The following is a 27,324-nucleotide window of genomic DNA, read 5'->3' as shown; positions in this document are numbered from 1 at the left end:
TGGATTGAATTTCAGCATGACAGCATTTCCCAGCGCTGCAGTGAGCGTGAGAGCGAGTGAAGACAGTGACTTACAAACAGGTTTAAGTATCTGTACTGCACTGACCAAGGGCAGGACAAAGTTTGTGGTTCAGGGCACAGGAGAAAACACCTCCTGTTGGACTCGTAGGCTAGACCGTCTGGCAGAAAGGGGGGGCAGTAGATACACAGCTCATGGTGTGGTGCAGGTAGGGAAGAAACACGAATAGCGTGGGGCAAATATTCTGGATTTACGGACACTAGTGGCAGAGGGTAAGTGGAGGGACAAACAGGGTGTCTACTCAGAAACTTTTCAGAGACCCAAACCTCTATATTCCTAATAGAACATTTCAGATTTTTGGGAGATTTTTACTCGCAAGGGATCGTGATGTTTTTGTTGAACATTTTTCACCCCTTCACCAACTTCACTTAAGTCTTGTTTTATACTTGAGGTCAAGGATTGTTTTGCTGTCTTCTTATAAACTGCCTCCCTTAACTTTTTATTTTATTTATTTATTTTTTTGTCTGAAAGTCTCATAGTCTTATTCTCGTGGTGAGGGTCAAAGTGGTAATTGATCTGTCTGCAGGAGTCAACACAGGGTTCGGATAGAGTACATGAAATGTTTGTATATGATTTCATGGAACGGCAGGAGAAGTTTCTGCAGAAGAATTTAAGTATGGATACTATCTTCAGTTACATAACTGGAACAGGACTGTATAAATTGACCAAATTCTTGTTGTGCACTCTTAAAAATAAAGGTGCTTCACGATGCCATAGAAGAAACTTTTTGTCTAAAATGGTTCCATAAAGAACCTTTAACATCTGAAGAACTTTTCTGTTTCACAAAAGGTTCTTTGGGGCGAAAGAAGGTTCTTCAGATTATAAAAAGGTAAGAAAGAGATGGTTCTTTAAAGAACCTTTGACTGAATGGTTCTTTGTGGAACCAAAAATGGTTCTTCTATGGCATCGCTTGAAGAACCTTTTGAAGCACCTTTATTTTTAAGAGTGTGGTGCAGTTTATTTATCTATTACACATTTTAATTATATTACATTATATTACTTAGAAAATAGATAAAAGTACTTTGTATTAATTTGCTTTTATTTTAATATATTAAATACAATTGTATTACATATACTCTGTAAAATTGATTTTGATGTAAATGAAAAAAAAAATATTGGAGCATACAAGAAAGTACTATTTCAGTCTTTCTACTTAAAAATTTCAACATGTTATTTGTTTTTTGTATTTCTAATTATTTGCATTTTTTTTTTTGCAATTTCTGAGTGTAATGTAATGAATAAAATATTTTAAATTACATTTCATTTGAAGATGCATCATGTATATTTTAGCATTTTATTATTCCATAATTATTGTATACATTTTTTTCAACATATTGAATTTACATAGATAGATAGATAGATAGATGTACACAATAATTATGGAATGATATAATGCTGAAATATATACATAATATTTACTTATTTTAATAAGTAATTCGACACAATAGCAAATAAGTGCAAAATAATTTAACAATTTAAAATCTTTACTTAATCAGAAAATGTTTTCACAAGACTGTCAGGTGATATTGGAATCGACACTAGGAGAAATGACCACTTCTGTGGCCTAACACCATTTATAGGTTTCTACAAACCTTTGACTCCTGGGTTCATGCTTGGCTGAAATGAGTGTGTTTCTACCCAATATAACAGACTGAGTGAACAAGAACGAAGAAGAAGAGATGGACAAAGGAGGAGGAGGAGGAGGAGGATTGGATGGGGAAATGGAGGTCACAAAACAAGCAGAGGAAGAGAGCGAAAGTGACAAGAAGCTCAAGGACCAGTGCAACAAGGCAGAAAAGGGTGACAAAGAGAAGGGTGAGCGGAAGAGAGAGAATCGAAGATCTGGTTCAATGTGGAGAGGAGGCTGGGCGCTGTCCGAACGACTGGCCATCAACGTGTCAGGCATGCGCTACGAGACACAGATTCGAACCCTGGCCCAGTTCCCTGATTCTCTGCTCGGAGACCCTCAGCGCCGCCTGCGCTACTTTGACCCACTCCGCAACGAGATCTTCCTGGACCGCAATCGATTCTGCTTTGACGCCATCCTTTACTTCTATCAGTCCGGAGGTCGGTTACGGCGGCCTGCCAATGTGCCTCTGGACGTCTTCATGGATGAACTGCGCTTTTATGAGCTGGGAGAGGATATCATGGCTCGCTTCAAAGAGGATGAGGGCTTCCCCAAGGAGGAGCCTCGGCCCCTGCCAGACAATGAGATCCAGCGCAAGCTGTGGATGCTCTTTGAACACCCTGAGTCCTCTGGAGGTGCCCGCATCATCGCCATCATCAGCGTGATGGTGATTGTGGTCTCTATCCTCATCTTCTGTTTGGAGACGCTGCCTGACTTCAGAGTAGAGAAGGAGCTGAGAGAGGTGAGAGGAGCAGTGAAAGTGACTCAACAAGATGTGTGACACACATGACACTAAACACTAGCAAATTGTTATCAGTTGATATTACCATACAGAAAATGCAGGATTTATTTTTTTCATTATAGTACACATAATGCACAAAACACGAAATATGACCAACAACCTCTAGCAAAGCCATAGCAATAAGAAAGAATGTTAGAATGGCTCTTAGCATGAAGCAGATGGGTTCCTGAGCACATGAAGATGAATGAGCATAAATTAAAATTTATGACTATTAATATAGGCTATTATTTAAAGTCAGCATGAAATGGAAATCCCCCCTATCTCTTTGCTAAGTATGTTATTAAGAATGCATGTTGTTGATCTTATTGTGAACGATTTATCAATCTTTCTTGTTTTCTGACTTCATCAATTTTAATCAAATTTAATAACTTGATCTTCTGTTGAAACTAAAGGCGTGTCTCTGGTGATGTACTTCTCCAATTATTAAAGGGATAGTTCACCTAAAAAAAATAAAATTATCCCATGATTTACTCACCCTCAAGCCATCCTAGGTCTATATGACTTTCAGATGAATACAACTGGAGTTATGTTTAAAAAATATCCTGGCTCTTCCAAGCTTTATAATGGCAGTGAATGGGGGGGGTCAAGATTTTGAAGCAAAATTAAGTGCATGAATCCATCATAAAAAGAGCTCCACATGGCTCCGGGGGGTTAACAAAGGCCTCCTGAAGCGAATCGATGCATTTTTGTAAGAAAAATATCCATATTTAAAACTTCATAAACAGTAATCTCTAGCTTCCGCTAACTGTCGTACGCACGTTCACGAGAGAGTGGTGATCCAGTGGATTACGCAGGACATTTTTTAATATAACTCTGATTGTACTCGTCTGAAAGAAGAAAGTCATATACACCTAGGATGGTTTGAGGGCGAGTAATTCATGGGGTAATTTTAATTTTTGGGTGAACTATCCCTTTAAGTTCACATAAATCCCGCCTCTTTTTATAACCGACCTCTTTAAGACCCACCTTCATCCAATCAACAACCGATGGACTAAACCAAGTCTGCACCCTAAATTTGTTTTTTCATTTCAATAATTCGTTTAATTAGATGTACTGTATGTCATAATATGGAGGAAAGGGTCTTTTGCTACTTCCATTACTTTAATACATTACATTATTTATTATATTTTTATTTTAAGTATTAATAGCTATCAATAACCATTTTAAATATTAATTTAAAGACTATATGTGTGGTCACATTTGCTGTTTTAAATGGAATCTACATGATTGGGAAGTTGAGATTTCGCAGCAGTTTCAAGTTGGTAATGCAGATTATCTGTGTTGACCAGCAGAAAGCTGCTTTGTTTGAAAGTGACTTCTATTTGAGCTGCGCTTCATTCATCACTACACTGTTGACAATTTTGCTACTGTGGCTGCACCTTATTAAATATTCTCAATGTACTTGCCATCCAAAATATTATGAAAAACAATGTACAAATGTCTCCGGTAAGACCAAAAAAACAAACAAAAATAACGATGAGGAAAGCATATCCAAGTATAGGCAAGCTTATCCAAGTAGTGTGCTGTGTAAATGTACACTGCATATTGAATTTCTATCAAATGTAAAAACAATGTTTAATGCTAAATGCTAAACTTTTAAGAACACAGAGGCATTCTTACTGACTATAGGCCTATACAGATTCACATACAAATTTAAAAATGTGTACACATTTCAAATCACACATAATAATAGGTAAGTTTAAAAGTGTGAGAAGTTGCTTTAAAAAAAGAAAACACCGACGAAAAGTTCAGGAGCAGTGTAGGGTTATTGCTGAGATTATTTTAGACGTGTCGTTAAATCTGATACACAGATTGGGAGCAGAGACTCTGAGGGGGGTTGGAAAACAGTCAAGTGACGTTTCCGTGGAGAGATGTTAGCGGCGTACACAGACAAAAAAAAAAGGGAAAGAGATGAGAAATGACAAGATGGCAGGTGACAGTATGAAAGAGCCCCTGTGCTTGATCGAGTGAGAGAAAATAGAGAGATGCAGGGTGGGTTAGGAGCAAGGAGGGAAAGTTAGTAAAGAGTATCAAATTAGTTTCCCAGCAGCGACCCAACTGCTTCGGCACAAGACGGCAACCTCAACACACTGCCAAAGCAGCTCAGTAATTCTGCATGGATCAGACAGTCAACGACCAGTAAACTAAAGCTGGTGAGAGAGAGATTGTACATTCTCAAGTTTCACCTTAGAGATCACTGAGGTGCTATTTTTAGAGTAAGGACAACCCTTCAGAGCATATTAACACAGATACAGGAGCTTGTATTAATAAACAGACCCCCCTCGAATGCTGAAATAGGAATGGAAACACACTTTCACAACATCTTATGACTTTAGCAAAATCTAAATGCACTACGATAGGGAACACTTAATAGCCAGCTAGCCCGACACGAGATCACACACACCACACGTGCATACAAACTCACATCTCACATGTCATATTTTCTAATCTTCTATCTTGCTATTCATAAATCTGTTTTCCATGCAAACACATGCTTAGCTTTGAGTTATATGACTGGAAATTCAAGTAAGGCTATACGTATTTATGGATACATATTTGAAAATACCCCTACTCTGGTTACCTCTTACATACTGATGTGGTTTGTGCTCGTGTACACATTAGAGTAAGTAGTTTTTATGGAGTCAGAGTGATAAAGAGCAAAAATGACTGACCTTTGAGTGAAAGATCATGTTCTGTGACCCTAAAAGCAGAATGGGATATTCAATTTCACTCAAGAAGTGGGTGTCAAATGGGCAACCAAATTGTTTCAGTCAGGCACTTGTTAGGCAAACATGTTTGGTCTCAAGAGTAGTTTCAGAAATTATCTTTCTATATTAAACAGTTTTATTAACTTAAAGGGGTCATATGATGCGATTTCAAGTTTTCCTTTCTCTTTGGAGTGTTACAAGCTGATTGTGCATAGATAAGATCCCTGAAGTTGCAAAGACTAAAGTCTGTATTTGAAAAATAATGTGTTTTTTGAACATTAAAGCATGTCAACATATTCTGTTACACCAAATACACAAAATAATGATATTTAAAAAAGCATCATATGACCCCTTTAAAGCTACAGTATAACGCTGTATGCCCTCTAGCGGTTAAAAAATAAAACTGCATTTGTCTTGCGAAAAAAACGTTTCGCTTGTGCTTCGGCTCTGCTCTGCATGGATGTGATTCGTAGCACCGAAACCTTAAAATCTACATTGTATAAACTAAAAAAAAACATTAAAATCTAAAAAAAAAGGTGTCACCATTACGCCGTTGTTTTCTACTTTTTGCAAACACTGATGTTTTTAAATAAATTATGTAATAAAAGTTTAGGCCTACATTACACTGTCACTGCACATACGATAATTGCTAGTTTGACAAGGTCAAACGTTATATAAAATGAATTCACGTTACTGTTAGAGAGCTACATGGCTATCTATCTGTTCAACAGAATACCTGTTTGGTGAGATTTAAAAAATCGGCTGGGTTGCTTTTTAAGCCTTCCTAATCTCAGAGTTCTCGCACCTCTGAAAGTCCGATTCAGGTTTTATTACAAACTCTGTCTCTTTTCGCTGCCTTTTTTCTTAAAGGGGTCATATGATGCTGCTAAAAAGAACAGGCAGCGTCAACAATACTACAGCGAGAATAAAAGTTACGCCTTCTTTCTTTGCGTGAACATTTGGGCGGCGTTATGCAAATCTTCCCACATAGCGACGTAGACGTGTGGGCATGTTAGAACGAGCCGTTTTAGGTAGGTGTGGCTGACACTTTTATAAAGAATATCTCTTTGGATTTGAGACTTTAGTCTTTGCAACTTTACAGATCTTCTTTATGCACCAAGAGCTTGTAACACTCCAAAGAGAAAGGAAAAATTTAAATCGCATCATATGACCCCTTTAAACACGTTTAAGAAATGTTGACACCCACACCAAAAACGTTAAAGGGGACATAACACACACATTTTTTTTTGCCAATCTCGTATTAATCTTGAGTACCTATACAGTATTGGATACTTCATGTCCAAGGAGTCTTTAGTTTTATCAGATTTATAAAGTAAGATAAAACAATTGAGCTTCTGGAGGCATGGCATGGGCGGAGCTAAAGAGTCATGAGCACTCTAAGCTTTTGCATAGCTATCACCTGCAAGCTGTGACATCAGCATAAATAATTCCCTTAAAGTCCGAGTAAAGCCAGTGTTAAGGTGCATACTAGAGGTCTGCATCCGACCTAATTTTTTGCGCCTTGGGATTAAATTCCCGAATAACACATGGTAGCGGTCGGTAACTCTGGTGTAATTTGAACTATTTATTTTTCTCTGCGACACTTTTCCTACTGTGTTAACAGAAAAATGTCAAATGAATTTAGTATTTTGACAAGACGAATAAAAATGTTTGTACAACCTACATTTAAAAAAAAAATTCTCTCTGCGACACTTTTTCCCTATTGTGTTGTCAATGTTAGACGAATTGTATCCTGACCAGACGAATAAAAATAAGAAATACAATTTTTGTACAACATTTTTATTTGCTCTGACACTTTTTTTTCCTACTGTGTTGCATAAAATATTAAACAAATTTTGTGTCTTAAGATAATTCATATAAATTCAAGTCAAATTCAAGTCAAAGCCAATAAATTCAAGACTCTTGACAAGACGAATAAAATAATATAGACTACAATTTTGTGCAGACTACACTTTTATTTGTCAGCCTATCTCTCTTTCTTTCAGTAGCGGAAATTTAAATGTGAGATTCTGGAAACGAGATCTAAATTTAGCGGGAACAGTCGGGTCGGGACGAAAATTATTCTAAGCGGACAGCGAGTGAACAAAGAGTGAATATATAGCGGGAGCGGGTGGGTGCGCAATAGAACCTTGCGGGAGCGGGACTAAAAAAACAGTCCCGCGCAGACCTCTAGTGCGTACCGCCACCTACTATATTGGAGTGTGCAACATCATTCTGATCATTTTCTATTCCTAAAACACCTCTAATGTTCCATTCCCTTCTAACTTTTATAATGCATTGTTTAAGTTTTTCTCTTTTTTCTCTGAATTTCCTGCATTCTTTTTGGCGTGAACTGGATGTTGCTGCCGACTTTATTTCAGTATGGTGACGTATTTCCCACTGAAACGGAATATTGAGTAAAGGGCGGGGTTTTATTTTTGCGCTCCTCCTCTCAACTTTCACTCGCAGCAAACTAACGGTTTAGGGGTGAAGCAAATTCTGCCCAAAGCCATGACCCAAGCGTCATCAGAGCAGGGGTGCCATTCCGGAACAGAAGCAAATGATCAGATTTTGATTAAAGATTACCAAGACAAACTATTTTTTTCAGAGGATTAACTTGCATGGATTAATTGTTCACTTTAAGACTAACAATGTGAACTAACAAAATAAATATGATAAATTTTGATTTCATGCAGACTTTGGGAAGCTGAACAAGGTTATCTTTCCCTCACAACCAAAAACACACTTTTTCGGCATTGTTGATTTTGTGGTCAAAAACCAAATGTAAAATTCTTCTCGAGCAATTCTTGTGCCGACGACTTCCGTAACCCGAATGAAGCACGTGCTCTTCTTTTATGACGGCATACAGGGCCATGCTCGAAATTTTTTTTTCCAGAAACTTATACAAAACCTGAAGAAGTTTTTTGAGACTTTACTCATGTTTAGCGCATGGGAATTCAACTCTTTAGTAGTGTAAATAAGTCAAAATGCATTATACATCCCCTTTAACTGTATATTAATAACGATATAGTTTTAAAATTAGTTCTAAATGTAAAAGAATACATATATCATTACAAAATTGAAAAATTTATAAATTTTATATATACAGGTTTTACAAATGAGGATGTCCACAAAATGTTGTCAGATTTAGTCAGATTTGTTTCCAAAAATCCAAAGTACACACAAAGACACACACATAGTTGCACAGTAAATTAAAAGTGTTAGGTTGTAACCACACAGAAAATACACTGAACAAAATTATAAACGCAACACTTTTGTTTTTGCCCCCATTTTTCATGAGCTGAACTCAAAGATCTAAGACTCTCGGCACGGAGCTGGCCAAGTCTAGGGGAGCGACGCCGTCCATGTCCCTGGCGATCGTAAGGGTCATCCGTCTGGTTCGAGTCTTCCGGATCTTCAAGCTGTCTCGCCACTCCAAAGGCCTTCAGATCCTGGGCCAGACGCTGAAGGCCAGCTTGAGGGAGCTGGCGCTGCTCATCTTCTTCCTCTTCATTGGAGTCATCCTGTTCTCCTCGGCCGTGTACTTTGCCGAGGTGGACAAACCTGGAACGGCCTTCACCAGCATCCCAGAAGCCTTCTGGTGGGCTGTGGTCTCAATGACGACAGTGGGGTACGGCGACATGTACCCAGAGACGGTGGGCGGAAAGCTGGTGGGCTCCATGTGCGCCATCGCCGGCGTGCTCACCATCTCGCTTCCTGTTCCCGTCATCGTTTCCAACTTCAGCTACTTCTACCACCGCGAAATGGAGTGTGAGGACAACCAGGAATACACACACGTCAGCACCTCCCTTTGGGAGGGGGAAGAAGGTGGGAAAGAAGGAGAAGAAGGTGAGGAAGGGCCTGGGGAACAGGGAGACCGCATTCCTCTCGAAGGAGGCACGGCCTATAGGGGTATCTGCGCCCCTCTTAATGGGACTCTCCTGGCTGGGCTTTGCGCGGGACAGACCGGAGTGCAAAGTGTAGGGAGCGTTTACCCACTGGTCACCCAAGTCTGAGAGACTGGAGATCAAAGAGGAGGAATGAGAGATGGAGGTGGTCCTGTACCATGTTTTAAGGTACACTGCCTCACTGTGACTCACTGAATATATGTGGAGGATGGGAAGGAATAAATGCAAGAAACAGAAAACGGTTGATGAAGAGGCTGAGAATCAACAAAATGCAGATGCAGTATCCAAAGGAAAGGTATAAAGAAGTTACAAAAAACATTGACTTTCTATCTATAACACATCTTTAAACCGCTTTCCTAACGTTCCGGTAACCAAACTATTTTGACATCACAACCTTTACTCTGAACTTTAAATCACTGAATGTATTTATTTGAGAAACTATTTTGATCTATTCAGAGAGTGGCATCTCAATGCGTTTGGAAAAATAGCTGAGGATAAGCTGAGCTGTCTTGTGCAATAAAAGCGTTTGCACCTTTGCTTTAAAGATCTTACTGGAATCGTTGACATATATATATATTATCGGACTTGTTCGTAGGAAGAAGCGCCCTGCGGTGTCATTTAAATGTCATGTATTTTGTCACCTGTGTTGCAGCCATGAATGTGCCAGGGATTTGTGTGTCCCGACGAATGGATAAAGTCTTAAGCATCATTCATCTGGAGCAGTTTTGTGTTACTGCTGTTCTGACATTGTTGAAATGCTTGTGTATGCAAAGGCTTTTTAGGAAAATATGTACAGTCATTTATGATGTGTGTGTGCTCCGTGAATTGTGTAACGCTGAGCCATGTTTGTGTACTATTTATTCACATTTTTAATGACACAAAAATCATACTGAAGTGACTCAGTGTACTACAAAAAGAACAAACAAACTGAAAGTGGAATCTTCTCCAGCTGAATTGAAATATTTAAATGAACGATTGTATGATGTTTAATATAACAATATTTAAGTTACTTAAATTAATTTAAATAATTTTAGACCATAGCAAATAAATAAATAAGTTCAAATAAATATTAAAAAAAAATACAGTAACAAAACATTTTAAACATCGCAGTCCAGTGATAATGTAAAGCATGCCTCCATAACTGATGTTCTCCAGTCCTCATTTCCTACTATGCAGACTGGGACTGAAGACAGTCTGAATGTGTGACTGATGTCCTATTCCTAGTGGGTCGTCAGAGTCCAGGTTTATGTCCTGAATATACTGTTTCACCTCCTGTATCTGGCTGTCCTCTCCTTTCCCTGCCATTGCCAACTGAGTATTCATAACAGGGAGGAACCGAGAAAGTGGGGCACCGTGTGTCTGCCCAGACTGCTTTGAAGGGAGCGACACGGGATTCCTAGTGTGTGGAGAAAGGAAATAAGAATATCCATCTGGCAGCAGCAATTCCTGAAAGGTGCAGTCTCCTTCAGTGTAGTGCGGCTGAAAAAGAAAACAAAGCTCAGTCCCAAATGTGTGCAAGACTCCAGTAAAATTCATGTAGGCTACCTTAAATAAATATAACAGCTTACTAAATGTTTACTACAGGTGTTGCAAACCATGTCAAATCAATTCCACATTTAATAAATAATGAAATACAGGATTCAAAAACATAAATATAAAAAATAAGATATGTAGTATTATGTGTAATAAAATAAAAATCAACATTTCGACAAAACTAGAATTTGAGTAGTTGTGAAGAGAAAACTAATTATTAATTGTAAAAACATTATTTATAAATACATTTAATATCAATGACTTTTAAATGTTGTGCAAATCATTAAAAAAATACACAAATTGTTTTTTTAAATGTCTCTTATGCTCACCAAGGCTGCATTTATTTGATCGAAATGTAATTTAGTTTATATATTAATATTTAATATATAATATGAATATATTTAAAAAATGTAATTTATTCCTTTGATGCGAAGCTGAATTTTCAGCAGTCATTACTCCAGCCTTCAGTGTCACATGATCCTTCAGAAATCATTTTAATTTGCTGATTTGCAGCTCAAAAACATTCTCAAAAAATGTTTGAATACAGCATAATTTTTTGTTGTGAAAATCATGATTCTTTTTTTTCAGGATTCTTTGATGAACAGAAAAAAAAGAGATTTATTTGAAATGTGTTCTCTGTAACATTATAAATGTCGTTACTGTCAATTCTGATCAATTTAATGCCTCATTGCTAAATAAAAGTATAAATTTCTTTAAAAAAAAAAAAAACAGTACCTTAACTATCTAAAGTTATTAATAATTATCTCAATTATTTTTAAATAAAATTCTATATTATAATATTGTATATTTTGCTTGTACAATTTGCTTTTAAATGGCAAAATAGTAAATGCTAGTATCCATTTTATGTATACACTGCTCTCTCTCTGCTACGCTAGAATGGTGTCTTTTTACTAATTGTCATTTTTCAGTTTTATTATATTTGTATTTATTTGTTTTTAAATGACCATGCTCTATTGGATGTTTCAAATTTGTGAAGATGTTCGAATGTCCAGACCTGTCCTTTCAAGTCGTCTTTATCATCCACGCAGAGGAAGAGAGATGTAGCCGCACTCTGGATGACCGTCTCCCCGGCTTTCACTGAACGCAGGTTCAGCACACCTACAGCGTGCAATTTGTTATTATTTGCATAACCCTTGTTATCACAGATATTATGAATTATTATGATCTTTTCTGATAAGTATTTGTCCTTGAAGGACATTCTGAGAAGTAAGGCCATAATGAGGGTTACTTAATGATTACAGTAGTACTCCGTCAGTAAACTGTGCTCTTTAACTCTTTAATGTTTGCAGCAGTTGCTTACAGTTGCGCTTCTCTTCTTGAGACCCTCTAACGGAGCCGTCAGGTTTCATTTCAAGGAACAGCCCATACTTTCTGTTATCTAAAATGGATAAAAACACACAGATTGACATTACTTCAAGCCAGTCTTTGCTCTTTAGGAACAAAACACAGTACAATTGCAGTGCAAAACGAATGCCTTGAAATAAAAGGCATACATTTTTATTGTAACATCACCACGCCAACTAAAAAGGATCGACTGATTCCAGATAGCCATGTTGACAGACCCACATTAAGCAGATCCTAACATCTTGCAGCTCAAAAAGAAGCAGAAACTCATTTGCAACTATTGCAATAGGTTAAAGGTTAAGATTACCTGTGTAGAGCAAGCATTCCCTGACTTGCGTGCCAAACGGCAGAAGCACGTTCTGTACAGGAACATACATACACCAATGAAGAGGAGGACACAGAGCAAGAAAAATGAAAAAACAGGTAAACTGCATGATTGACCGAGCCGACCAGGTGGTCATCAATACAAATGGATGGTATCCAAACGTAAAAATATTCTCAAAAATAAAATATCTGTAATAATAAACCTTAAAACTGACTTAAAATGTAAATGATATATAAAAAGTAAGAGGCTAACTCCAATTTGTGAAACTGAATTGCGATGCCTCCAAGACCTCCAGATGCTAAGATGGTCTACACAGAAGACATGTCTCTGTAAACTTGTATTTATACAGTACGCATGAGAGAGCGACAGAGAATCCATGAGTCACTTGAGTACGAAAAGGAAAAATGATAACAAACTTGTTTTCAGGAAATGAAGGAGGAAAAACTGATGGTAAATCTCACATGGCTACGCTAGTTAAGTCACTGATCTCAGAGGACAGGGGACAACATATAGCATATAAGTTTGCATATCGCAGATAAATAATTGTTTATTTAATATAAAGTGTTTCAGTTATTTCCCAGTATTAGGAGGAAATGGGAGTGGAGGTGACAGTTTAAACAAGAACAGATAAGAGGCCATAAAAAGCACTTAAAGTGAGTTTCATGCTCATCTGTGCATTCATGACAGGACGCGAGGACATTACATTACCGTCCCATCAGCTAGAGAGGGCAGTGCGGCATCAAGTGAAACTTTTTAATGAAAAAGTTCAAGTGTGCATGTCTTATCTTATCAAAAGTTAGCACAAACATGCTAACCCGGTCTGTCAATAATTGTTAGATCCCTGTAAATGATTAAAGACTGTAAATACCGAGGTATAATTGAACAGCTGAACTCCATCAAGTGTTGACCAATGTCTTTTATCACAGAATCCCTAAAGAATCACATCCTTTTCTCCAATTGCCATTTTGCCCTTTCATCTTAATACAACTTCTTTAAGCTTTCCCATTCCGTCTCGGTGACGTCCAGGGTCCCCACAATAACGTCAGTGTCCCTTGTAATCATCATGTCTCCTGCCTCGTTGTTGTCCTGGGAAGAATGAGGAGGATTGACGTCTTTCTGGCCATCTGCTGCTCTCTCCCATCCTTTGCTTTCTCACTCATTCTTCTTTGAGCGGATTATGTGTTTTGATGTCTTTGTCTCATCATTGTGTGAGGAAATTTTGACTCTGCGTGCATGAAGGGATTTCGTTCGCCCACCGGTCTTAATGCGAGAGTGAGACGGGATTTAAACATGCCTCGTGTTGACATCGACTCTTACACAAGAGGCATTAAAGGACAAAGCACTCATAAATTGTTACGATTTTATTACGCACACCATAGACAGCAGCTGATTTCATGGGAAAATTGAAGTCTATCAGACATGATAAATACACGAGTCAGACAAAATACATCATGAATAACAAACAAAATTTTACTAGTTCGAGTGCAACTCTAGACAATAAACATAATCCGTAATAGCAAATGGCAACAATATTAACATCAAAGTTATTCTTGAATTGTAAAGGAAAGAAAAACATTGCTCTTTCATAGTTTAAAAGAAATCAGAAATCAGTCTCAGAAATACTAATGCAAACAAATGAGATGACTGTTGATGTACAGTACGATTATAGAGCTACAATGTCCATTGCTTATGATTTAGGAAGGTTTGGATGAGGATTACTGAAATCTGAGACGCTTGACTGCAGACTTTGGTATCATGGCAAATCTGTATTAACACTACTATTCAAAAGTTTGGGGTCGGTAAGATTTTGAATGTTTTCTAAGTCTCTAATGTTCACCAAGGCTGTATTTATTTGATCAAAAGTACAGTAATAACTGTAATATTAGGAAATATTACTACATTTTTTACATCTGAATTTCCAGCATCATTACTCCAGTCTTCAGTGTCACGTGAGCCTTCAGAAATCATTCTAATATGCTGATTTGGTGCTCAAGAAACATGTATTATTATTAATGTTTAAAACAGTTGTGCTGCTTAATATTTTTGTGTAAAAGTAATACATAAAATATGCTAAGTGTAATTTCAGGATTCTTCAATGAATCGAAAGTTCAAAAGAACATCAGATATTCTGTCACAGAAATCTTTTGTAACATGATAAATGACTTTACAGTCACTTTTGATCAATTGAATGCATCGTTGCTGAATAAAGTATTAATTTCTTAAAAAAATTACTGACCTCCAACTATTTTACTATTATAATTTAATACTATTATTATTTAATTTAATAATATTATAATTTACAATTTTACAAACTATTATAATTTAACGATGAAATAATTTTTATTTCAAAGAAAATATTGCAATTCTTTGGCAATATGTTCTAAAGTATGAAAAGTGAATTAAAAAAAAATATCTCACTTGTGATTTTTTTTTTTATGATAGGCTGGATGTGTGTGAAAACTGCACTGGCATTCATACAGCATGACAGTGGACGACTTGTGCAAGGACAATGGGTATAAAAGTAAAGTATGATATCAGATTTGTGTAACTGCACTTGGCCTGGTAATGTTGAGTTGTGTAAGCCTGATGTCACACCCACTAATATAAACAGTGTATTGGTAAATCTGTACATGCAAATTATGTTTTAGTGTATGATTCACATTTTTAAGACACGCGGAAACGTACATGGTACGTGGAGAAACTGCATCATGTTACTCACAGCTGCTTGTGACGTCCTAGGCCACCGTCAAAAGAAAAGCCCAACAAATCATAAAACGTTTGGACTGTTTATAGGAACCAACTGCTTCGACTCATTTGAACTGCCTGTTGTCATTTTGTTTATGTTGCACTAGCAACTGAACAGAGGACATCTTGACTATAAAAGTAAACTAAGGCAGCTCAAATGAGTCAAGGCTATCTTTTCCCTGAACCATTGAGTAAGTCTGGGATTTACAGTGCAGTGCAGTGACATCCAGTGTTATAACCAGTATCCCAGTAGCCTAGATAAATTATATGATAGGGAAGTCAAAGAATAAATAAAATCAAGATTGGCAGAGCATGTGCAATAAACGCTCAGAGCCACTCGTCCGGTTTATTACCGAAATCCTGTAAAAGCAAATAAGCTACAAGTTACAAACAGTTACAGTTGCTAGACTATAAAGCTGATACTAAGAAACATAGTGAACCCTCCATTCACTTATATATCAAGTTTCTCAATGCAAAACAAACACACAACAAACCTAGGTACTCAAAGTCTGTGCCAAACAACAAAAATGCCAGCGTTCACCCAGAAAGGTGGGTTCTGAGATACGGAAGAAGTATTGTGAAAATGTGCTACAGCTTTGTCTGTCTCGTTCAGGGCAGGTCACAAGGTGGGATGTTGTGGCGCCTGTCATACGCCGTGTCGTCGCTTTCTTCTCCGTCGCTCGCCTCGTCCATCATTCTTTCTTTCTCCTCGTCCTCCTCAGTCTCGCTCCCTTTATCCCGCTCCCGCAGTCTCGCTCTTTCTCTGTCTCTTTCCCGGTCTCTGCCTCTCTCTCGGAAACCTCTGGGAAGAGTGGTAATCTGCGGGATGCGAAGTGATGAGCGACTTTTAACAGCATATCCACAACAAAAACACCTCAGTATAAGAACATCGGAATTACTTGATCAGACTGAAACGAATAGTTTACTCACCCTCATGTCAATACAATGTCATTTTTACAGAAAAAGATGTTGCAGTAAACATGTTAAAGTAAAACCTGTTTATTGATTAACTGTAAGCTGTCATATACAGTGAAAAACTGTAAATGGTTTACCATTGTGGTGAAATTACTGTCAGATTTATGGTTGCAAGTAAACCTATGAATTACTGAATAATTTAGTTCCGGTCCTTGATTCTGATTGGCTGAGCCACGTTCAAAGCTGTTGTAAATTACCCTACAAACATACACCTTTGTTTACATTTGTGTGTTGCTCGGCAACAACTTTGTTGCAACCACAACTGATTCTGAGGAACTACATTGTTTGGTGGAAGACTACTGTTTTTATTAATATCATTACACGTTATTTGCTCTGTATTCCATACGTATATGGAATAACCATTTTATAAAAGCAATAAGCCCCGTGAAGCCGTGGTTTACAGTGAATTTATAACAGCTAATAACAGCTTATAACTTCGCTTCGCATCGACAACAACGCCCCTTAGCTGTTATAAATTCACTGTAAACCACGGCTTCACGGGGCTTATTGCTTTATTTTATTACTCTGATGGTATTTTGTCTTTTAAACAATTTTAATATTAACAATATATCGTTTAATTAAATATACAAGTATAATTAGTAAAATTTACAGACACCAAAATGCCAAAATCTCGTAATACCTGAAACACTTTTCTGGAAACCACAGCTGCCATTATTTTTTTACATCATAAATTTAACAGGATATTTTTTGTGTACTTTTTCTGTATTGTGTAGTGTATTTGTTCTTCCGCAGAACTTGTTTACTCTTTTTCATGCAATTACAAAGAACAAGGACAGAAGTTTTCAAAGGTTTTCAAAGGAAGGTTCAAAAAGGATGCACTCCACAGATCAGTCCAATTTGCGAACAAATTATTCAGACTGGTGAACTGGATATAACACATCACTGTCAAGATCAGACTAAAAAGAAAGATTTGTTCACAGATCAGACAGCGTAACTTCTCTCATGAACTCTACTAAACACGTCAAGAAGCTTAACATAAGCTTGAATAATGACTTAGATCTCCGTCTGTTTCTTGCAAAAAAACAGAACAAAAAAAACTGTATTTGTCTCATATTAAGACTTGGCAACACAGCACACCAGTTTGGTCACTTTTGTAGTATATGGAAAAGAAAAAGAGTGACTTCTGCGTTCCACAGAAGAAAGAAAGTCATACAGGTTTGGAACGATATGAAGGTGAGTAAATGATGACAGACAGTACATTTTTAGGTGATCTATTTCTGTAAAATCAATCTGTGCAGTCATTTATTTGAGAAACTCGTAGCTTAAAAATGTTAATATTTATATTTTCTGAACGAAGCCTCACCTGGTTGTCATGAGTGGGCAGGGCGCAGTATCCAGGCTCCGTCCTGCGTAAAAGACGAGGGGAATGTGTTCGGAAAGGCCTTGGGGAGTGAGAGCACACGGAGCGAGGGGAGGGCGAGCGGATGGAGTGAGGTGACGGAGAGCGGACGGAGCGGGGCGAGTGCGGGATAGAGTGCGACTGAGACTGCGAAGGGGTCAGAGACGGGGCGTGATGGTTGAGCTTTGGGGGGCGCGGGGAGCGAGGGGGCAGTTCGGGCGGCTTGAGAGGGTCTATGAGGTCTATTTCAGTGAGGAGAGGTGGAGGGGGGACAAACACCTCGTCTGATAGAGGGATGTCCCCGTCGATCACGGTGAGCTCTGCCCGTGATAGGTGGTCCACAATGCCCGCCCCGAAAGAGTCGCCCACCACGTTAATGGAGGTACGCATTCTGTCGCTGAAAACACACAAAAACAGCTCTAAACGCTGACACAGAACAGCTCAGGACAGCTGTTTATGTTCATGACGACAGTTGATAATTAGTCAGGACAAAACCAGGGCCGTCGTCAGGGCCCGTACATAACACAAACAGAGCTGCTTGAACTCACAGAAGCCAGTCGACAGCGATGAGCAGGCTGATGTCTTGAGTTGGAAGGCCCACGGCGGTCAGGATTAGCAACATGGTGACCAGACCCGCACTGGGAATACTGGCCGCTCCCACACTGGCTAAAGTCGCTGTCATACTGCAGAGAAAGAGAGAGAGGGATTATACCACCACGACTGAGATTCAGAATGGGGCGGCACTGACAGATATGATCTATTGAGGGGGTGAAAAAAGAAAAAGTTCAATGGAGGAAAGAAGGAAAATAACAATAAGAATTGGAAGAAGATGCTAGCTCAGTTCAAGGAGGCACATCTGTGATGTAGCTGCAGGTTAAAGTTTTGTTCTGTAACTGTATCACAATTATAGAGCCATGGTAATAAAAAGCAATTATAATAATTGTAATAATAACCAGATTGTTATGGCACAACACAAAGGATCATAAAACCAAACATGTTACTCATAAATCAAGACTGCATTCAGACTGCGTGTGAGAACTAGCAGGCAGATGTTTAAACGAGACAACAAATGGCATTTTAAAAATGGATTATACAGAATCAAATCTTACCTGTAAAATAAAATAAAATAAAATAAAATAAAATAATTGTCTACAAATTTGCGGTCATTAAAATGTGATGGTACAACCTAAAAATTTTATTTTATATAATTTTATATTAAAATAAAATAAAATACATAAAAATGACTACAAATTTGAAGTCATTAAAATAGTGGGATTTTATATATAAGACCTGTGTTTGTGTTTTAAAAATTCAACCCATTTTAAAGTGAATTATAAGGAATCAAGTCTTACCTGAAAATAAAATAAAATAAAATAATACAATTTAAAAGCTGCAACTAAAAAGACACTTTGAAATAAATCCCTCCATAGATAAAGGGATTTTGTTGTGTGCATGTGTTGTAATGCAAGGGTTTCTTTATTGCAGCCACTGCATAAGCCACAATTTGTCTTGTTTCAGTTCCACATCTCCTTACCTAACAGTGACAATCTGTCCTCCATCTAGGGCAATGTCATTCATCTGGGCGATGAAAATGGCTGCTACGGCCTCATAGAGTGCAGTGCCATCCATGTTTATGGTGGCTCCAATGGGCAGCACAAAGCGGGTCACACGCTTGTCAATCTTTAGATTCTCCTCCAGACAGCGAAAAGTCACTGGCAACGTCCCAGCACTGAAAAAGAGAAAGTTAAATCGATTATAATTGTCTAACAAATGTTAATTTGTTGTTTGAAAAAATGCTCTGACTAAACATTATTTCCTAAATAACCCACAAAACCAATAATTATAAAAAACAAAACAAAAAAACAAAACAAAGTTGATAGGATTGAATGCATATTCTGTGCCAAACTGACAGTTGGTTTGACATTCAGAAAATGGTTTGGCGCAACAGATGTAAACCCAGATTTATTCATAAACAACTCTCTAAAATATGTTTCCATAATTTCCCATCCATTTAGACTGATTAATCTTTCCATTCTGGAGAACATCAGAGAACGTGTTTGGCCAGATTAGGTAGTGCGGATGATTTGTGTGGTGTCTAAAATATAAGTCATCCATCTGATGTTTTTTTTTTGGTTATGTTGGAGTTTATATTAAAACATCTGAGACCACATACCAGTATAAAATGAAAGTATGAAAAATGAAAGCATTCAACATGAGAATGTGTTTTGGCAGTGCTATATGTAAAAGAGAGAAAAACAGAGATAGATCTTGCTTCTCAAGGCAACTTTTTTAAAACAAAAGTGACCTTTAACTCTTAAGTCTGTGCTGCCAGAACTCTATCACCATGAAACGCATGAGGAGTAGTCTGCTGTCTGTACCTGCTGGCCGTTCCCAGAGCAGTGATCCAAGCCTGGAAGATACCAGAGTAACACGTGAAGGGGTTTTTCCGAGTCACAGCGAAGAATATGACTGGCAGAATGAGCCTGCCATGAATGACGAGACCTACTATGACCGTGACCATGTACATGCCTAGCTGCCTCGCCACCACTTCCAGGTCACCGATAGCAGCAATTTTCCCACAGATGAGGGAGGCAATGCCTACTGGTGAGTACCTGAGGACAGATTAGTGGAGTTATTAGTTTGGCCAGTTTAGCTGTTTAGAGTTGATGTCAAGTGTTTTTGTTTTTGTTGCTGCGCCATAATACTTCTCTAACTTTAACAAGCATTAAATGTATAAAATAAAAACACATTTTAATGCATTTTTTGACAATCAATCAATTTTGTTTGTATCAAGTTTGCATTTGTGGAAAATAAAAAAATATAAATATAAAATAAAAAGATATATTTGATTAAAAATAAAATAAAATAAAATGTGTGGCTTGGCAAATGGGTTCAGGGCTTCTGTATTGGGGTAAAATATAAATGTAAAAATATAAATAAAATATGTATAAATAAAAATATATAGTTTATTAAAAATAAAATATATTTTATTAAAAATAAAATACAAATATTTTATTAAAAATAAAATAAAATATTCTCAATATTCTCAGGAAAGCTGCTTTGGAACAATATTTATTACACTGTATATATACTTCTTTTATCTTTAGAACATATATATATATATCTTTTGTACAAAGGCAATTTTATTTATTTTACATTAATAATCACACTTACTTTTTTTCTCCACACATTATAAATGAGTCTTTATTCATATATAGCTGCCTTTACATTTTTAGAAGGGGGTTTCTTGCAAGGGGATCATCATATTGGCCCAGTTTCGCAACCTGAACACCATATGAGATGATGTTACTTCATATGTGGTCTGAATTTAATTCATCTGAAATGCTGTGTGTAAATATTTCACCGTGTGTTATGGTAAGCAACAGATGATGTTTATTGTACCATTTGAAGAGTTTACATACTGTGAACGGAAAACACAGAACACAGTTAGTTACAGATGGGACGGTCTCAGGGCAGAGCGGGGACTGTCTTTGTTGTCATATGCTTTTATTTTGGGCTATTTACTTATTCCATGCTTGTTCTTTTAATGTTAAAGATGTATTAGAATATGAAACGAACATGTTCCTTTCCACTGTCTCACTTCTTTTGTGCTGTAAAATGGCCTGTTAGCATTACGGATCAAGCGTTTCATTTCTGCAGACATGATTCATAAGTTCAGTGCTCTATCTGTTTTCTGCTATGTCTGTCCTTGCCAGCGTGTGGGTATCTGTCTGCGGTTTATGTGTCGGAGGATATATTACGTCCAGAATAAAACTCCCTCATTTACTCATGGGAACACAAATACGATGTTGCACTCTCTCAGATTCCTGTGCTGTTTTCTCCCTGACAAATCCCCCTCTTTCCCTCTTCCTTACATGCTATACTTTTCTCTCTGTCCAATTCTCTCACTCTGCTGAACACCCCTGAACATGTTTGACAGATTCAAACACAATAATTCCTTCTACATTTCTGTAGCCTGTTTTATCCCATGCTTCAGGAATCAAAACATGGAGAGATTAATTAGTGTTATTTATGAGTGGATGACACCCATAAAATGGCTAAAATAAATTCATTCGTTTCAGTTGCAGCAATAGATATATAATCACGATAAAGGTTAAAAATACTGACCACATGATCATGGACACCATCTTCATGATGATCTCATTAAGGATGTTGAAGAAATCACACGAGCTTCTCCCTCTCTCCCATTTTCCCCATGCAGATACCAAATGTGATGAAGAACCCAATCAAACCTTACAGCACAGAGGTGAGAAAAATGACAATTAAAAACAGAGAAATTAAACAGAAATTCATCTATTGATAAATCATAACATTATTTGGTATTCCAATAATGCATCACAAATTGAAATGAAATGAGACTTTTTTGTATTTGCTGTTACTTCAAATTACATCTATGCTGTATTTTGTGTTTTAAGTACAGAAAGAAAAACCCCAGAATATACTCTAACCTAAAACATTAATTCCCCAATTCATTTCCAGTTTTTTGCTGTTGACAAGGATCGGTTCGGTTTGGTTCTGGACTGGGACAGCTACTTTTTTCAGCACCGTTTGAACCTGAAAAGGGAAGCAAGAAATATATGATGATTACGTTAAACTGTAACCAACACTTTTTTTTGACAGAGTAGTTTAGTATAAATTAGTGCTGTCAAACGATTAATCGCATCCAAAATAAAAGTTTTTGTTTACATTGTGTGTGTTCTGTGTATATTATGTATATATAAATACACACACATACAGTATATATTTAAAAAAAGTGTTATGTTTATATATTAAATATATTTGTATATAATATAAATGATATGAACATAAATATATACATGTAAATATTTTCAAAATATATACTGTATGTGTGTGTATTTATATATACATAATATACATAATAAATATACAAAGTACACATACATATATTATGTAAACAAAAACATTTATTTTGGATGCGATTAATCGCGATTAATCGTTTGACAGCACTAGTTTAAATATATTATTATCATTATTAATTATATTATAATATTATTACTGCATTGTAAATGTTATTTTTATTATCAAACATTCTATTTAACAGGACAATACAATTAATTGTAAAAACAAAAAGAAAAAAAAAGAATCAATTATGAATTGTGATGTATGGGGCAGGATGTGATGTATGGTGAAAATATTTAGTAGTCAACAAGATATGTCTTTAGAAAAATATTGTTTTGGAAGTAAACACATAACCTTTGATTATATCTTACTGGTCATAGTCATATTATTGAGTCTCTATCCTCTGCAATGTTGTTCTCATAAAATGTCTTGACCCACTTCCATTAGAAAATAAAAGTATTTTTAGTGTGGTGCTGCTCATGTGATGTGCAATGCATTCAAAGCAAACAAACTATCAGGGATAGAGCTTATGATCCAGGTGGATCTGCTGCGAAATGGTGTATATAAAGCTCTGCAAACACAACAATTAGAAAGAAATTCTCAGATGAGAGCTTGGTTATCTGGAATCAGTCTCATGCACACCACAATAATGTTTATTATGTGCTCTGTTAAGAGCTGCGTCTCATAGGGTGACCATACGTTCTCTTTTTCCTGGACATGTTCTGGCCGGGATTTCTAAATTGCATAAATTGACCAGTTTATATGAGTGTTTGGCTTGAAGCAGTGCTGCGCAGCCCGATTGGCATGTAACATCAAAGTACTGTGAAAACTATTAGAGAGCAGACGCTCTGCATGCTGACAAATCGCTCTCGTGGTACTTTGTCGTCACACACAGATTGATCTGCGCAGTGCCGCTTCAACACACCTTTTGGCTTTGTTTTCTATTAGTTTCATACTTGATGAAAGTAAAGACCGCAAAGAAGTTTGACCAATAGCATGCAGGCATTGTACATAATCCACCAATCATGGCACGTGAGAAAGTGGGATCTACAGGGAACCAATGCCAATTTTCGACATTTTAGGCAATTTAGAAATCTCGGCCGGGACACGTCCAGGAAAAAGAGTATGTATGGTCACCCTAAGCATTCAAAAGCCTCACTTATTTAGAATAAATGGAAAAACATGTGGTTCTGCAATACTAAACATAAACCACAGTGTGAACGTAAGATATCTTTAAATTCATTTAAAAAGGAGTGAACATCACAAATATGTAGAGTGACACCTGAATGATGTACAACATTTTCATTTTATCTTTTAGTTTAGAAAAAAGAAAAATCTTATGAAAAATATTCATGCTTAGGCCTTTGAATACAACAACCGGTTCTAAAGTAGCACTAAATGTGAGTAAACTTTGGCTCTGGTAACTAAGTTGGATGCAGGAATTACAACTGACAACACAGTTGAAATTGCAATGTAAAAACAATAATTGGACAATAACTGTACTTTTTTTTATCTGACAGCAGGAAAAAACTATGCTTAAATGAAAATAATAAAATAATCATCCATCGTTACGATTGCAAAATAAATAGGCCACTTTAAAAGAGAAGAGAAAATGATTCTTATATTGTTTGTTGGCCAAACTCAACACAAATTCATTTGTCACTTGTTAGAAGCAAGACAAATTAGGCAGATGGACAGGACAGGTTGCGTGACATGTCCTCATGCTCAAAAACCATTAACAAACAATGTAAAAAACAACAGCTGTGAACCATTGGCCGCAGACAGCCTGAAACCATCGGTCAATTGGGATGTGACTCCAGGATCCCAATATATGTCACGAGCAACCTGCTGTGCCACTGTTCTGAAAGATTCACATTTTCTAAACAACAGAAATGCAGAAAGATGACATGAAACCATCGGTCAATTGGGATGTGACTCCAGGATCCCAATATACGTCACGAGCAACCTGCTGTGCCACTGTTCTGAAAGATTCACATTTTCTAAACAACAGAAATGCAGAAAGATGACAAAAAAATCTTTCAACAGAGCACAAATATAGAGAAAAGTCCTGAAGAGAGAGAGAGAGAAAAATTGCCCACAAGTCATCAGAGACACAAACTCTCATCCATGATGTCTCTGTTTGTGGGCGGGACCCGGTTTCATGGTAAACCACTGACCCCAGGTGCATGCTGGGTGATCTTGTGATTACATTTAAAACTTTCTAAAGCACGAGCACAATTTTTTACCTGTTGAAAACAGGCCTGGACCAGGTTCTCAGGGAAAAGGTTTCGGATCAGATCCAGAAAGGCATCCAGACTGCTAACTTCTTGGTTCTTGGGGGCGGAGCTGATCTGACCGGACCTGAGTTCCGGGTTCCCAGGGTGTATTCCAAGCACCAGGATGACACCCAGAACAGCAGCGATTACTGTGGTGGACATGTAGTACACCATTGCTCTGGAGCCCATTCTTCCACTGGAGCGAGCATCCAGACCGGCCAGGCCTGCGAGCCAGACAGAAGAAGAGAGAGATCTTGTATCAACATTTCTGGTGCTGTAGACACTCTGTTCCCATTTAGCAATCTTAAAACACAACACATGTGTTTGAGCACTGACCTGTGATGAGACTGGAGATGATGAGGGGCAGGATGAGCATCTTCAGCATCCTCATTAGGATGTCTCCCGGGAATGAAATCAGCATGAGAGTGTTTGTGTCCAGATCAGGAACATAACGCAGCATCATGCCCAGCACTGTGCCCGCTATAACACCTGTGAGAGTGTCGATTACACCGGTTATGTTCGGCCTGCTTATTAAAAGGTGTATGGATCATTGTAGGATACTGGGTATTTCACATGCACCACTGCATAACTATCCTGTATCTGCAACATCTCAAACTACTGTTGTATAAACAGTGTCACTACATTGGGGCCAAAAAATTTGCTGAGAACTTGCTAGTTTGGTATTTGTCTGCGGTTTGACCGATGATCACAGTTATGAAACGACAGACAAGGGTTATCTTTTATATTTCTAAGAATGTAAGTATAAAGGAGTAGATGAAAGCTGACGATAAAGGCTGACAAACTGAGATTAAATTGGTGGTATTATACAGTTATAAATAGTTTTTGGACCCAATATTTTAGTTTTCATGACCATTTCTTTCCTCTTTCCAGCTGCTGTGCCTTAAACACCCCCCTTTTGCATACGTAATTAACTAATCTCTTCCCGTATATTATCAACAATTTTAGAGATAATACCATCTCTGCTGCTTTGTCCTTATCACCTCACTGTGACTTGATAGGCTTTATTAGTTTATGACCACCAAACAGGCAATAAAATGGCAAATTTATTTAATCCCCTGAACTTCCAAGGAAGGAGATACAGACAGATCTGAAGTTGTGTACAAACACTCCCACACATGCATACATGCACGCACACACATGAGCACACCTAGCAGGGTGAGGGCAAGGAGCAGGTTGCGTGAAAACCAGCCACATTGTTGGTTTGTGTTGTCTTTTAATTCTGCTTCCACTCCATCGTCCATCTGCAATGCTGCACTTGTCTGGTTGCCCAAATGCTTATTCGTCATTCTATCTGTATAGTCAAGTCAAGAGAAAGAAAGAAAGAAAGAAAGAAAGAAAGGAAGAAAATCCAAGGTAAATAGACAGTGATGATCACTTCAACATCCTATCCTTCACTTTATGCCTCCAGTGAACTCAGGCTGTTATTCAAGGGGTCAGTTGGTCACGTTTTGCTGGTTAGCACGGCCCAGTTAGATTCTGCTGGTTGATACCATAAACTGTAAAAAAAGATGGATGATGCTTCTCCACTTCTTTCTACTATAGAAAAGTGAAGCCAGAACATCCCAGTATAGCCGCTGTCATCTTGCGGTGATGATGCTATTTGGAGCCCAAGTCTGCTGTCATGAGTTGGAGCCGTGGTATCAAAGTCACCCCCCAAACTCCCGCAGACCCAATCACAAGCTCACAATCATGACACCACACCCTGTTTTTATAGAATCAAATTACAAACTAAAAGCAAATTTATCCACCTTATTCTTCAATGCGGAAGTAAGCATATGGGCAAGACTTACGGTTCATTAGCCGCTATAGGGAAATAACGAGAAGAATAACAACGTGCAGTAAATGGTAAACCTGTTTGCACTACAAACCGGTGTGTTCATAATTAAGACAATACATTGCAATTATATGGTAAGACACACCAATTTGCAGGATCAAGCAGCCAAACGAGCTGTTTTGTACAGCTAAAAATAGCTGGAAGCAAATGAGACCGGAAACCAGACCCATAAAATTGACAAATGGCCGTGTCCACTCTTACAGGAAAAATAAGGTGGATTAGAAAAACGAACACTTGAACATACATCAGCGTGATGAGAACTACTTAAAATGACAGAAAACATCTTTGGGAAAAATTTTATTTGAAGTGTAATTTGTTTATTTATTTTGCCTCAAGTCCCATTCGTTTAAATAGTGAGGGCGGGGTTTATGACCTGTACTACAGCCAGCCACCAGATGGCGATCAAAATATTTTGGCTTCACTTTTAAAGGACATATGCCGCACACTTGGTTGATACCAAAATGACTCAATTCTACTGCCAAAAAGCATCTTTCTCCATTGACTTTTTTTGCAAGATGTACACTAGCGTTTAAAAGTTTGGGATCGGTAAGATTTTTTGTAATGTTTTTGAAAGTAGTCTCTTATATTCATCAAGGCTGCATTTACAGTATTTGACCAACACAACAGACAGTAAAAAACTATATATAAAAATATTTGTGTGTGTGTGGTTCAGGTATACCCTACGTCAGTGTTTCCCAACCGGGGTGCCGTCTGTCGAGAGCAGGGGTGCCGTGTAAAAAATCCTTTTTTACATTTTTAAATTGCTAAAATGTTCAAAAAAGCATCTATTATATAATATCCATTTCTGATGTCGCCAATAATTAGAGATGCACTGAAATTTCGGCTGCCGAAAATTAGTTCACCGCTCAGGTTTCACTTTCACGTG

At 37.5% G+C, this 27,324-nt stretch overlaps 2 protein-coding genes and 1 pseudogene across 2 annotated transcripts; 1 reads left to right on the top strand and 2 right to left on the bottom strand.

Annotated features, from left to right (window-relative positions):
* The first annotated feature begins 83 nt into the window (after positions 1–83).
* Positions 84–10,055, top strand: LOC107687648 (potassium voltage-gated channel subfamily A member 5-like). Its single transcript, XM_016485049.1, has 3 exons — positions 84–290; positions 1,729–2,447; positions 8,536–10,055. The coding sequence occupies exons 2-3, from the start codon at positions 1,758–1,760 to the stop codon at positions 9,229–9,231; spliced, it is 1,386 nt and encodes a 461-aa protein (XP_016340535.1). The 5' UTR covers positions 84–290; positions 1,729–1,757; the 3' UTR covers positions 9,232–10,055.
* Positions 10,056–10,218: 163 nt separating this feature from the next.
* On the bottom strand, positions 10,219–12,030 carry LOC107687650 (fibroblast growth factor 21-like). Its single transcript, XM_016485050.1, has 3 exons — positions 11,978–12,030; positions 11,672–11,775; positions 10,219–10,602 (listed from the first exon to the last, which is right to left on the bottom strand). The coding sequence occupies exons 1-3, from the start codon at positions 12,024–12,026 to the stop codon at positions 10,282–10,284; spliced, it is 474 nt and encodes a 157-aa protein (XP_016340536.1). The 5' UTR covers positions 12,027–12,030; the 3' UTR covers positions 10,219–10,281.
* Positions 12,031–14,781: 2,751 nt separating this feature from the next.
* Positions 14,782–27,324, bottom strand: part of LOC107687631 (excitatory amino acid transporter 2-like) — a 14,934-nt pseudogene continuing 2,391 nt past the window's right edge.

The sequence above is a fragment of the Sinocyclocheilus anshuiensis genome, unplaced genomic scaffold (genome assembly GCF_001515605.1).
Source record: "Sinocyclocheilus anshuiensis isolate Anshui unplaced genomic scaffold, SAMN03320099.WGS_v1.1 scaffold361, whole genome shotgun sequence".
In the NCBI taxonomy this organism is placed as follows: Eukaryota; Metazoa; Chordata; class Actinopteri; order Cypriniformes; family Cyprinidae; genus Sinocyclocheilus; species Sinocyclocheilus anshuiensis.
This window is presented reverse-complemented; position numbering and strand designations above follow the sequence as displayed.

Coding starts and splice junctions, on each gene's coding strand:
- LOC107687648 (XM_016485049.1), top strand. CDS start 1,758: ATGGACAAAGGAGGAGGAGGAGGAGGAGGATTGGATGGGGAAATGGAG. Junction 2,448..8,535: donor TAGAGAAGGAGCTGAGAGAG/GTGAGAGGAGCA, acceptor CAAAGATCTAAG/ACTCTCGGCACGGAGCTGGC.
- LOC107687650 (XM_016485050.1), bottom strand. CDS start 12,026: ATGAAACCTGACGGCTCCGTTAGAGGGTCTCAAGAAGAGAAGCGCAAC. Junction 11,776..11,977: donor TCAAGAAGAGAAGCGCAACT/GTAAGCAACTGC, acceptor TGCACGCTGTAG/GTGTGCTGAACCTGCGTTCA. Junction 10,603..11,671: donor AAGACGACTTGAAAGGACAG/GTCTGGACATTC, acceptor TTTCTTTTTCAG/CCGCACTACACTGAAGGAGA.